The following is a 13,802-nucleotide window of genomic DNA, read 5'->3' on the forward strand; positions in this document are numbered from 1 at the left end:
TCCTCCTTTCTCGTGAAACCTGAGCCTGGCCCTGAGCAAGCAAGCAGGAGCGGGGCTAAGAAGCAGCAGTAGCGGCTGGAGGGAGGAAAGCGAGCATGAGAGCATCTCTGTCTCCACCGCCAAGCATCCGCTAATCCACCTGAGGTACTCAAGGCTTTTATGTTTGTACGCGCAAGTCGTCTGTGCTTGTCAAAAGTTTTCTCACTCTGTAACCAGCAGGAGGGTGACGACTTTGGTGCAGAAAGAACAACAGACATCATTTACACAGCGGCATCCAATCTCACCGACTACCCCCATCTGCTCTCCTCTCAGTCCATTTCTCCATGTTCATTACTCATTAATGGTTATTCTCTGTCGCTGCCATATTTGGAAGAGACGCATCACATCCGCAGCGGCAGGTGAAGCGTCGGGCTTTGGGTGCGGACGAAACTAGCGCAAAAGCTTTCCCTTAAGCGTGGAGGAGCTACACTATGAAAACGAAACACCTAAAGGACATTTTGCCAGTTAGCTGAACACAAATGCTCGGACACACTGAAGCATATTTTGCACAAAGTTGCTAACCATTCCGAAAGTGGTCACTTGTGTTCAGTCTTAGTGAGAAACAAATCACTAAAACAATGGCATCAATGAGACTCTCTATTTGCCTTGTTAAAGGTGTTGTGTTCACTTATGGCTCCATTAGCCATCTGTTAGCACCTATTAGCAGTGTATTAGCACCAGTTAGCCATCTGTTTACCATGTTTGTTAGCAGTGTTTTAGCCTCCTCATGTCCTGTTTGTTGTCATCTTAACTCTTCATGCATAAAAACCAGTTCTATTATTCTTTTGTTTGTTTGTTTATTTGTTTTTTGTCGACACATAACATATTTCAACATTTAGGGCCTGAATTGGTTCCTATTTTGATACCCAAGTTTAGCTCAACGTGCAGTGTATCTGCTGCGCACATGGGTGAGAGAAAGTTTAGCGGATATTGCAATTGAACGTTGAGCATACATTAACTTTTTTGGTATTTTTGTAGCGAAGCTCAGTTAGAGAGGGGCATCTGCGCCATTGTGGGAGTGAACACAGCCGACGTGTTTCCAAGCCAATTATAGCAGCTCCACTCATTCTCTTAGAATTCAGCGCAGATGAGGCGCACTGCAGTCCATGCACAAGATCAAAGCCCACAATAAAAATCCAGTCCCGGTCCTGGATCATTGTCAAAAAGAAAAAATAAATATGTCCCATCTTGCTCCTGGTGAAAACAACGCCCATTTACACTTTGCACCCATTTTGGAGGTCAGCTCCATTAAAAATGGTTGTGCATCTGTCCATTTTTTTTTTCAAGTGGATAATCCCGCTCCTGTCTGCTCCGGTGAACTTTTTTTTACCCTTTAATGTCCCAATGCCTTGATTAAAGGTAAAGTTGACTCCCATCCCGAGGGAATCCTACAGGATTCCCGTGGCCTGCGAGATTAAAAAAAAAAAGTGAACCTCTTGAAAGAAGCCAAGTCTGAATAAACACACATAAAAGTAGACGGGTAAACCATTGGTTTAAGCTCTCTCTCTCTCTCTCTCTCTCTCCCTCCCTCTCTCTCTCTCTCTCTCTCTCTCTCTCTCGGACACACGGACACACAGACACGCGCAAACTCACATATAAATCACTGCATCTTTAATAGGCCGAGATGGGGCCTAAAAGTAAGTGTGTAGGAGTAGCAGTCAAAAAGAAAGGGTCACCAAACACCGCTCCAGTCACTCGGTCCTATATTTTACCATGTCATTGATACGTCAACTAATCAAAAGTTACATCAAACAAGCCAGTGAATATGTGCAAATGCATGAACTGTATGCATGTTGCTGATGTGCAGTATTTCCAGGGATGGGCTTGGATGTACGGTAAGGCGCCCTGGGTTTTGCCTGCTCTATAATGCATCAGTCAGGAAGTCTTCTTCGGGAGACGAGAGGGAAAAGCCTGTTGGCTGCGTCGGGCGCCCAGTTCCACGCCACATAAGAGAAATATGAATAATAGACGATGGTGACTGGATTGCTGCACTATCGCCAAAGGTATTCCTTTCAATCCATGATTCATCATGCACTCGTATCATGTTATGGGAAAATAGAAAATGTGAACTGAAGATTTAGTATCTCGCAACAATGCGAAATAATAAAATGGATTAATTCTGGCCTGATTATGTTCCCCCAACTTTTGCGCAAGGACATTTCTTCTCAATCAAATCTTGAATTCAATTTCTTGGGCCTTGCTCTAATCGAGGGATTCCCCAAATTGGTGCGCAAGTGCTTTGTGACGCAATGCAACACAATAAAAGTATGAAATGGGGGTCTGCTGTCATAATTACACATTTACATATATTTAAACATGAGCATTTCTTCTGTATTATGTAATTTCAGCGATTAAAGGTGATGCCTTTATTGGCTGTAAATGGGCTTTTTTTTTTTTTTTTTTTTTTAAAGGATCTCTTTGGAGATGGGATGCGCCATCTGTGTCGGGCGGATTTAAGGGGGGTGCGCGGATTACAAAGTGCGAGAAAAGTGCTATTCTAAACCGTTCAAACAACACATTTTCTCAGCATAATTTTAACTAAGTCAACATTGCCTCTTTACTGATTCTTCCCCTCCTTGTCTTTCTTCTCCCGCTAAAAGCTGAAGATGAACTTCATGCGCGCATGTGACAAAAGCGGTCGATAAATGCCAGTTATGAGAAAAAAATTTAAATTAAAAAAAAAAATGTAAATGGAATGGCACCCTAATAATGCAATGTCTTGTGCAGTCTCAGAGTTCAAGTCAGTCAAGTCGAGTCTAAAGTGTAAAATTGACGACTCCAGTCTGACTCGACTGAAATTTTGTGTCTTGAGTCCTCCACCTCGGATGAATGCAATACTTGTTCTTACCTTTGGGGGATACGCTGCGGGACTTCTTACTGTCCGAGGGGGAGTTGCTGCTGCTGTTGGGAGAAAAGCTTCTCCTCTTTCCTAGAAGGTCATCTGTAAACATACAGACACAAAAAGAAATGAATGCAAACGATGGATAAAAAAAATACTGTTTGTCTTCCTGAACGAATGATTGCTGGGAAATTAGTTTGGCTGTGAGTTAAAGAGCACCCCCCGCCCTGAAAAAAAAGTAAAAGCTGGAAAGAATGAGTTATTGAAACAGGCCACAGGTATCTAGAGATGCGCCTTTTCTGTTGCAGATGAGAGGGGGGCTGAACCGCCTCATGACACATCGGGCTCACTCAGTCATTCACTGTGTGTGTACAGGTGTGTGTGAGTGCGTGCACGCATGCGCGTGTATCCGTGACAACAGGACAACGGTTCTTTCTCGCTATCTGGCTAACGTCTTTTCCAACAGGCTGTCCTGAGGTCTTTTCACGCCTCTTCCACTCTCTCCGCTTGTCTTTTTCCAGATGTGATTCCAAAAAAACCTGTGGTTGCATATAGTCTCAAAGCAGGCGGTGTCCGAACATCAGCCTTGGGTGCCAATTGCCCGCCGTCCGTTTTTCTCAGCTCGTGGAAGATACTAAAATTTCCAATTAACAGTGCGCGTCGTTTTCCGATTGTGTATTACTGGTACTACGCTTTAAGGCATAAGAGAAGAAGAAGAAGAAATTTATTCTCATCTTTCAGTTCCTTGATTTCCACCACACGACATTTGGTCAGACATGTCTTGGAATCGTGATTATTGACTCCATGTTTACTCGATGTCAAGGTCCGCTAAGCACACATTGCTCTTGTTTTGGTTCTGAATGTGGCGATGTGAATTTCCTGCTGCTCAATACAGCTCAATTTTTTTTTATTTTTTTTTTTATAAGCGTGTAATATATTCTGCATATGAAAATAACATATAATTGCTTCACCTGTCTTTACCTTCACTGGTGAATTGGTTGTAGCATGTTAATAACCCTTTCAGGGACAGCGGTAACTACAGTGGACAGTTTACCATGTGATCAGATTACTGGGTGCATGAAAGGGTTAGGTAAATTAAAGGCGAAGATTATCCAAATTGCCATCGCGTCCTTTTATGGGGATTTTTCCGTGTGTGGCCTTTGAAAGAAAAAAATGTGGACACATCTGCTACAAGCTATTTCCATTTCCATCAGCCCACTTGATGCCAGTATATTAGTTTGTGACCAACGCAAATCCCAATCTCTTATAAAAACGACCTCTCATTTGTTCCTCTCGTCCACACCCGAGTTCCTCCTTGCGAACAAACAGGTTTCTTCGCCTTTCCTCATCTTGTGTACAATCACAGCACCCCCTACCGCTGCCTCCTCCTCCTCCTCGCCCTCTCCTCCCGTCTCATGCGTTCCTTCCTTCCAGCCCCGCCGTCTCACCTCCACCCAATCAAACACACCTCAAATCAATACGGGCCTAATCACGGAGGGAGGAGATGCAGACCGCGGCGCAGGAATGGAAAAGATGTTTGTCATCTCTCTTGCCGTCTGTTCTTTTTTTTTTTCCCGGCACACCTCGCCTTTTGTCAGACTCTGTCAGACAAACCACAGCAGCAACTGCTTCCTCTGTTTTTTTTGTGTGTTTTTTTTTTTTTTGGCCGTTTTCCTGCCGTCTCTTCACTGAGGGTATTTTTAGGGATGGGGAGGAGCATTTTTTTTTCCCGACAAAGAGAATGGCCTTTCCGTCTCCTCTTTAACACAGCAATGCTTATCATTTGTCGATGAAAAACAATAGCCATTCTCTGTAAGAGTTTGTAGACTTCTGTCATGGGCTCGGGCCTTGTTCAAAGAAAACACTTACATTTTTTTCTGAGAGTTTTGGCTTGATATCAAAGTGTATTTTTGGAAAACTGCCTCCACAGTGAAAATTTTGTCTCCGAGTGGAGACGGAAAAGATTGAACATTCTGGTGGGGCTCCACCACTTTTCTCTTGTTTTGTCAACTTTATTTCCAATACTTTGCTGTCAGGCCATAAGAATTATTTACAGAAATGACCTTAAGGCTGCAGAGTGGTCAACAAAGTTAGCTAGGGGTTACAGTCCCAATGGTGGTAAAGTTTAGCTTGGCAAGATCAAGACTTAATTAGAGTCCCAAATGGCATACAGGCTGACAGGAATTGCGAATAATATTAAAATGCCAGCGGGAAGTGGTTTATATGTCCACTAAGTGGACATTTCAAGAGAAAAGTTGCCGTCGGGTCATCTCAGAGTTAAAACGCATTGGAAGAGGTCCGCCATCAACTTGCTAAACTTGGTCGTTTGTCATTCCGTTACTTTTGAAAATGCGGTACTGAGTGTGATCAGCAGTTACTTCCATAACTTCATTTGTCGATTATTAAAAATCTGCTTTTGCACACCGGGTGGGCAAGCAGTTGGTGCACCACCATGTGATACTAGCATGGTATGCAAATGACAGTGCCTTTAGGCGTGTTTTTTTTCCCACAACATCTTTAAGTGGGAAGGAAAAAAAAAAACTTCAATTTTTAATCCCTTGTTTGATGTTGTTGAAGAGATTCAAAAGCATTACCACCCGAAAAACCATTAGAGGGAGGAAGATGTTAATGAGGATGGATAGACACACGCACACACACACACACGAAGGGTGCTTCTCAATGACCTGTCTTACCCCCCCGCCCCTTCATTTGCCATCCCAATGTTCTTTTATTTCCCCCCACTTGTCCCTTGTTCGGAAAAAAACTACTTCTCCTAATCCAGAATCGGCGACAATCCCCATTAGCTGGAGCCTCCATTCCACCTTCAGAAAATGCAAAGAGCGTGCTTCCACCCACGCTCGGAGGCGCTCGCTTATGATCAAACACACATCCTGGAGTCGTCTCTCGAGCTGACCTCACTAAAGACACGCCGTCTCCAGAGCAGGGTGCCCGAGGGCCAGAGATTTGAGGGCGGCAATCTTTTAAAGCCAATTAAATGGGGCTTCTTAGAGGACTGATGCTCCCTTTTAATGCTCAGCCCTGAGCAGTGCTAGCGCCTGTGCAAGCCGTTTACAAACTTAGAGTCAAGTTTGCTACCCGGGGCCCTTTCCGATCACATGCTTGTTATGTTATGTTGCGCACTGCGGTGGGGGGGTGGTGATTATTATTTCATCATCGGTGCGGTGAGTTTAAAATTTTAAAGTGGCGATCTGGGTTGTAGCAAACAACACGACTAAATTCATCACCATTATGAGAGCGTATCAATTGATACTACAGAAAGCTGTACGGGGACCGGGAGTGTTCTCTTCTTAGCCCACTTCACGTCAGTCTACCTTTTGTTTCTCTTTATCAAACCAGTTGAGGCAGATGGCATCCCACATCCTCACCTTACCTATCCCTTGACTTCAAGTCGTTGGGGCTCCTCCACCAGTCTCTGTCCTCCACTGCTCTTTGGGACTCTGCCAGGCCCAATCCTGTCCATTCTTGGATGTTGTCCTCCCATCTCTTTTTCTGTCTTCCCCTTTTTCGGGTTTCCTCTGACTGTGCCTTGCAGGATGGTCTTAGCGAGTCCAGATGAGCGGGACGTGTGACCATACCAGATGGATCTCTTTAAATGTTTCGAGTTTTGCCTTCACTGATTGCTCAAGTGTTGGACTTGTTTAGTACGGTTTGGAATGTTCTAGTATTGTCATGTTTCAATTGTCCAAAGTTGCGAGGGTACCAACTTCGCAAAACTTTTGGCACGGCAACTGAAGCACTTGAGATTCCCAGAACACTTTTTGTCCGACATCAAAATCCAAAATGCACCTTTTCTAAAACAAAGCGTGTCTTCCATTTGTAAAAAAAACAAAAAAAACAGCCACGTGCCAAGAAGAAGGAACACAGTACACTGGATGTCCTCCATTGTTGTCCTTTGTTTGCTGTCGGGAAATCGTTGGCAGGTGTCACTCTGTTGCGGGCCACCGCTTATGCTGACGCAGCCATTCTGCCAAGACGCCCTGAGCCGGAGACGCGAGCCATCAGATCAGAGTTTACCGGCGTAAACTGCACGACAGCACGTTGAACTTCAACGTGGAACGGTCCCGAGACTTGCGTCGTAAAACCGTTCAATAACTTGTGATTTGGCTGTATTGCAAACCCAACTGAATCTTCCGCCCTGTAACAGCCATCAGAAACATGTCCAAATGCCACGACGTGTCAACCTTGCGAGTTAACCGCCTTTAGAAGCGCAATTCATCCGACTGAGAGGAAAAACAGATGAGCTCAAGACCGAGAGGAAAAAAAAAAAGCGGGATCTAAACTACTCTCTCATGTGACACCATCAGGGCGAACCATCAAGCAAGGCAGCATTCCTTGCTCTCTCCTTCTCTCTCTCTCTCTCTCTCTCCAGTCCAATTTCCTCTCCTCCCTCCTCTCTCCATCGCAGGGAGCGTGGTGACAGCTCAGACAGCCAGACTCCTTAATTCCTCTCTTACTCCGTTAATCTGTCATCTTTATCAGGCCAGCAAGGGGGGAAGGAGGTGGGTGGCGAGGGGGTGGGGGACCCGCGTGAGGAAAGGCGGGGTGACAGGCGGGGACGCGGGGTGGGCCGCCAGCCGCAGCCCCCCCAATCAATCTTCACATTACAGCTGACAGAATGGTGCTAATAACTTATTGATCCCCCCCCCCCCCCTTCCGTGCACTGGGGCCTCCGCCGGCCCTGAAAGCCCCGCCATTGATTGGCTTACGGGCCGATGCAGCTGGGGCGAGGGAATGGGCGGGGGCAGTCGTGGTGGGTGATGGAGACGGACGGGGGAGGCGACGTGAGGGCACTTGGGCTCGTGCCGAGGGAGGATGCGCCACTGCCAACATGCATAGTACGCGCGGCAATACAGTTGGGCCCGCGTGCTTGTCTTTCTCCGGCGGGAGGCGGAGGAAATTGAAAGAAGTGGAGCTCAAGAAGAATTATGGGCTGCATGCGGACAAAATGTGTCGCAAACTGCTAAGTCATCTGGTGCACAGGTGGCCGCGTGTGTTTAAGAAGTTTCCGGAAGCCGTAACTTAGCGCATTTAGATTAGCGAAACGCTGCGACAAACACGGAAGAAGCCATTAACAAGTAATTATTTGGTCTCTGTTGGTAGCTACATTCGATTATTCTCGGATTTTAAGTGGTCCCACATAATTTGGATAGCAGGCTGCTTTCAGAATGCAAATTACGGATAGAATGCATATGATCAAAACGGATTCATCGAGGCCTAAAGGTAACTTTTAATGACTAAACTAAAAAATATATGTAGATATTAAAATTAACGTGTATCTTTGTTCCTCGTCAAACCTCGGGTTGACTGTTCATACTTCATCTTACAGCACCTGTTGCTCAGCAACACTACTCCATATGAATAATCATCATCCAAACAATGATTCTTAAAGGTTAGGGATTTTTTTTTTAAAAGCATCCTCACATGATTGAAGATTAAATTAAAAGCCGACATGGGTCGGTAGTTGGTAAAATTAGCGGGACTGTGGGACTTTGGCTCATCTAAAAAGTTCATTCGAATCATCTCACAAAGGCGTTACTTTGATTTGCATTCAAATAAAATGTGGACCATCATCCCCTCAGGCAGCACAGTGACCAAGTGGTCGGCATGTTTGCCTCACAGCTCTGAGAGTCGAGGTTGGAAACTCTGCTCCGGCGTTCCTTGTCCATCCATGTGCTTGCTTAAGCTATTCCAGCTTCCTCCCACATTCCAAAAGCCTGTTAGGTTCAGTGAAGACACTTCATTGTCTATAGGGGTGAACTTCACTGTGAATGGTTGTTTGTCTCTATGTGTCCCGCAAGTGGCTTGTGACCAGTCCTGAGTTTATCCTGACTTTTGCCCTCCGTCAGCTGCAATAGGCTCAACCTCACCCGTGACCCTATGGGTTATAAAAAAGAAAAATCACCCACCACCCCCTATTCCAAAATATCCACCTCAACTTCTGGAACAGACACAACGATGTTGTTTCAGTTATTTGAACAAACCCTCCAACAGTGGCAAGGCTTTACCGCAAAGAAAGACCTCTCAGAAACACATTTTCGAGTATTTACCACCCATACTTCCTTGTCTCTACGTTATAGCATGAGAAACCCAAAAGCATTTGCTTTGTTTCATAGAACCCTTTAAAAGGTATCACATCAGTAAAACTTAAAAGGCAACTTGCATTCACTACCTGCCTGAGAAAAAAAAAATGAAATCCCTTCCCTAAACATGCTGTGTTCCAGATTCTCATGCAAGTAAAAAACAAAAGAGGCACTTAAAACCACACTGGGGAAGATGCTCACACACACACACACGCACACACACACACACACCAACAGTGTAACTGCCTGTGGGAGTCTGTGCGGAGGGAGAGTAGGAGGAGGAGGCGGTCCAAAAACACCTTATCTGCCTGTTTGAGTCTCCGGTCTGACCACAGCGCCACAGTTTACAGTCTCCACAGGCCGCCAGACTCTCAGCAACGGCGCCCGTGGTCCCCCCTCCCACCCCTCCACCCCCCAACCCCCACTTCCCTTCCTCCATCCCCTTATCCCCACATCCCCCCATCGCCGCTCAGAGACCCTCTGAATAGCCGCCGGCTGGGGAGCGAGAGCGCGAACGAGGGAGGGAAGGAGGGAGGGATAGAAAGGAGAAGAGAAGGCGGGAGGCAGCCTTCCTGTCTGTCCCTCAGATTTAATTAACGGCCTGCTCCGGCACAGAGACGACCTCCTTTCCTCCCCGCGCGCGCGCGCGCACACACACACACACACACACACACACACACGCACACACACACACGCACACGCACACACACAGGCGGCGCTGTCCGCCACCATAGCTGCCGCCGGCTCTCCCCCGAAGCCGCCAGCACACTCATTCATCTCTCTTTCCTCTGTCTCACTAATTCCAAATGTTTCTTCCATCACGGCGTCTCTATCCTGTGAGCGTTCTCTTCTTCTGCCTCATCTACTTCCTGTTTTTGTTTGCGCACACTGTCATTCCGCAATTCTGCGTAAAGTTGCAACGTTGACAGAGGAAAGAAGAGAGACAAGTCAAATAATCCCCGGTTTGAAAAGTTACAGACTCCCACGCGCGTATTTAGACGTCAATCCTAACCTGTGTTGATTTTACGTGGGCACGCATTCCGTGTAGCTAGCCGCTATTTCCTGTGTAACAGTGTGCTCGTGAATGTGTGTGTTGCGTCTAATTTCACTGGCAGACAGAATTACAGGCACTGATCGGATTGGACCTGTTTACAGACACGGACCGCGGCGCGCGGGCAGCCTGTTAAATCGCGCTTTAATGCTCAAACGGGCAGATTTTCAGCTCCTGGACCCCCTCTGGAGAAGGCAAACTGTGGTCAGCCCCTCTTTCGTCAGCGGCCGCCCAATGCACCTCCATATCCGCCCATTGTGTCTTCCTTCATTAGCGCAACTACTCAACACTGATTTGTCGCAGAAAGAGGATGATTAAGACAGCAATTGGGGTGAAAATCCGTTCCTAAATTGGGTGTAAGATGCTACCCGTCTAGTGGTGGCGCCCTTGTACCCACAATGCATGGCTCTGACAGGTACCGTATGGGCAATTAATCCTGCAGACAAAAGATGAACAAACAGAGCGCGGGGGAATGGAGGTGTTGGATCTGAGCTGATTTGCCACTTGCTGTGCTATAATGGCTAATAGGATGAGAAAAAGGCAGGGTCGCTCCGGGGGCAAATTTAGGGTGCTACCCACAAAGCTGCACTGTACATGCGGAATAAAAAACATGCGTGCTATAGCTGCTGTCCTGAAAGACATTTGTCCTATAAAACAGTTTCTAGGCCTTCAAGTCAAGTAATCCACAGCTCTCAAACGTCATACACACCCACGTGCCACTGGACGCGAATCTTTGGCTTTACTATTTGCATACAGTCAAAGTACAGCATAGGCACCCACTATGATGTTATTTCATTAGATGTGTGCACTGAATATTAAGATTTCATTGTGTCAAGTATTTTATTAGAATTGTGACTCTTTAGCACGTTGGCCTCATGGTGCAGAGGTCATTGGTTCAAATCCAGCTCCGGCCTCCCTGTGTGGAGTTTGCATGTTTTCCGCCGTGCTTGCGTGGGTTTCCTCAGGGTACTCCAATTTCCTCCCACATTCCAAAAACATTCACAGTAAGTTGACTGGACACTCGAAATTGGTCATTGGTGTGACTGTGGATGGTTGTTCATCGATGTGTGCCCTGCGCTTGACTGGCGACCAGTTCAGGGTATTCGCTGCCAACCGCCCGACGACAGCTGGGATAGGCTCCACCACACCCGCGACCCTCGTGAGGATAAGCGGTTCAGAAAATGGATTGATGGATGAATATATTATTGAATACATGATTAAAATCGGATTAGCAAACAATTAAATCTATTGGAAAAAAACAAATATTATGCCTTTTTGTGTATATATATATATATATATATATATATATATATATATATGCATTAAGAAAATAATTAATGTCTTGAATTCATTATTTCCTAAACTGAAGAAATAAATGAAAAATCTAATAATAAAAACAATTAGATAATAATGATCACATCTATTTATGTCATTGACTACAATCATATTATAATCCAGGTTATGGTCCTAAATTGAATTTCATATCACTAGTTTTATTTGAGAATTTTCTATAATCATTATTATTCATTTTCAACTTGTGCAAGCAAACTTCGAGTTAACTGTGTTGGACTTTCCTCTCACGTTAGTGAACCAGGTTATCGTTTGTGGAATCGCTAATGCTTTGGCTAAGTGGTGCGCATGTAATAACGAATGAAAAAGATGTGCTTTTTGTGTATTTAGCTGACACTAGCTGACACACTAAGCACAAATATGTCATTTTTAATGGTCCGAGTGGCATAAAACACCCAAACACACCATGATAATAGCTGATTAGTGAGGTCGTTTTACCAACCATATGTTTTTAATGGCGGCACAATATCCTGACACGGGCTCCTTGACAAATAGCTGCGATTAAAAGCTGTCTGTGTTTCGTCTGTAAGATCCTAGCTTAGCACAACACGGTTCCTCAGCTCACATGATTGTTTGGATTAAGAACAAACAAAGCTATTTATTCGCAGGTAATTTGAAACGGGGGTTTTAACCCCAAAATAAATCCCCACTTGCTGCACGGAATGTAGAAAGAACGTTGAGTAAAAGAGACAAGAGAGCGAACTTCAGGAAGAAGTAATAAGCCTATGGCAAAATCCCCCAATCGCACGCATTAGAGTCAAATAAAAGAATACTTGCCAATGTTACAGAGAATCTGCCAGCGTTAGCCACACAACGTGCCCCGTCCTTACGCACACGCATCATCACTGGAGGTCCTACCTGTGTGTCCCGGACTGGCATTGTGGTCGGAGGCTGACTGGCCCTCGGGCATGCCGTGCTGTCTGCTGTGGTGCAGGTTCGAGATGATTGTAGAGAGGTCACTGTCACGACTGACGCACGCACACAGGAGAAGAAGACAAGAGAAATAAACAAAACCGTTAAGCACTTCCAAACAGAAATCCCCAAATCCAAACCAGTGTGACATCAACTTTTTTTTTTTTTACACTCTACTTACAACAGAAAGGCTCCGTATAGACCGTACTACAGTATGTCCAAACTCAGCAGCTACAGGTGCCTGCGTTGTGGACTGGCTCTTAGCTCTGATGTGTGTCACACACTCTGACAGACTACACTGCAACCACCGGCGCTTTTGGCTGTCATCTATTATCCAACATTTTCACAACCTTTAAGTACCGCTAGGTTTAACAGCCTCAATGATTATCCGGCTTCTGAGACAGATGCCGCTATACCATTTGTTTGAAGGCAACATTAAAAATTGCAGAAATATTAAATGTACACATCGCCCCGCGTTTCAAGATGCGCGTCGTACCACATTGTGCAACATCCTGGGGAGCACCGAGTTATTAATGGAAGTCATGTAGGGTCGGGCCGAATTATGAGCAAGAAGAAGAGACAGAGGTCTCCATGACAATAAAATTCCAGTAACAGATGTTGTTCCCAGGGAGCAGGGTGACTATATGCCTGGAAGTACTTCATTTGTATGTGTTGCTGCTCCGTGCGTTAAAACTAGCAATGATTTGAAGGTTCGTTATTAGCATAAGGTCTAGTCTGATTTCAATTAGCATATCAGTTGTATTTCGCATTATATGCAAGCATTAAGCTAGTGGACTTTGAGTGGATGAAACTATATGGTTTGGTTGAATATTTTACGGGTTGGAAATACAATGTTTAATTCTTTTTTTGATTCATGCGTCAGCCTTACAGTCAAGTTCAAGGGTGATTAAAAAAAACAAACAACTTGAAGCTTTGCTTTGCTTGCTGTGCATCTTCGTTGAAGAACTTTGTGAACAAGAGAGTGAAACAAGCACGAAGTAATACTTTCAAAACTAAACTAGAAATCTAAGTGTGTTTTAATAAGTTTAAATGTGTTTAATGCATATGGGAGGTGCAGATTTTTTTTTAATCATATGGTCGCTCTAAATGCAGGATTTCCAACTACAGTATTGCAAGTAGGTCTGGAATATATCTTATATCACGGACAGTGTCTCACTGTTGTGCTAGACTTTTTTATTATTTTACAATAGCTGATTTTTTTTCTTTTTTTTTTTACATCTAAAAAAAAAAAAAAAACGTTTGTGTGAAAGTGGCTCTGACTGTTGTTGATCAAACTATGAGGTTTTGTAATGAGCTAAAACGGGCCTCTTAAATCTGAATTAGAAATTGTCCATTTCTTACATAAGAATAATCAACAATACGTCTTGACACAGTGCTTTCTTCCGCACACTTAGGGCGTCCCTCACATTTTTCGTTGCAGAAAGTTGCTTTCTGCTGTAGGCCCAATCGACTGGTGTGTGTGTTTGAATTGTCGGCTGTGATTCTTTTC

The 13,802-nt window shown here is 44.9% G+C and overlaps 1 protein-coding gene across 2 annotated transcripts in view; it reads right to left on the reverse strand.

Annotated features, from left to right (window-relative positions):
- The window catches only part of samd11 (sterile alpha motif domain containing 11), a 56,963-nt gene that overhangs the window by 20,073 nt on the left and 23,088 nt on the right, over positions 1 to 13,802 (reverse strand). For both annotated transcript variants that reach the window (XM_086107362.1, XM_086107354.1), the window contains exons 4-5: positions 12,239 to 12,348; positions 2,888 to 2,980 (exon numbers count right to left, since the gene is read on the reverse strand). In XM_086107362.1, the coding sequence (XP_085963488.1) occupies positions 2,888 to 2,980; positions 12,239 to 12,348 (203 nt within the window). The remainder of the gene's footprint in view (positions 1 to 2,887; positions 2,981 to 12,238; positions 12,349 to 13,802) is intronic.

Source organism: Hippocampus guttulatus, chromosome 1 (genome assembly GCF_054856545.1).
Source record: "Hippocampus guttulatus isolate MCC_2025c chromosome 1, RoL_Hgut_1.0, whole genome shotgun sequence".
NCBI lineage: Eukaryota > Metazoa > Chordata > Actinopteri > Syngnathiformes > Syngnathidae > Hippocampus > Hippocampus guttulatus.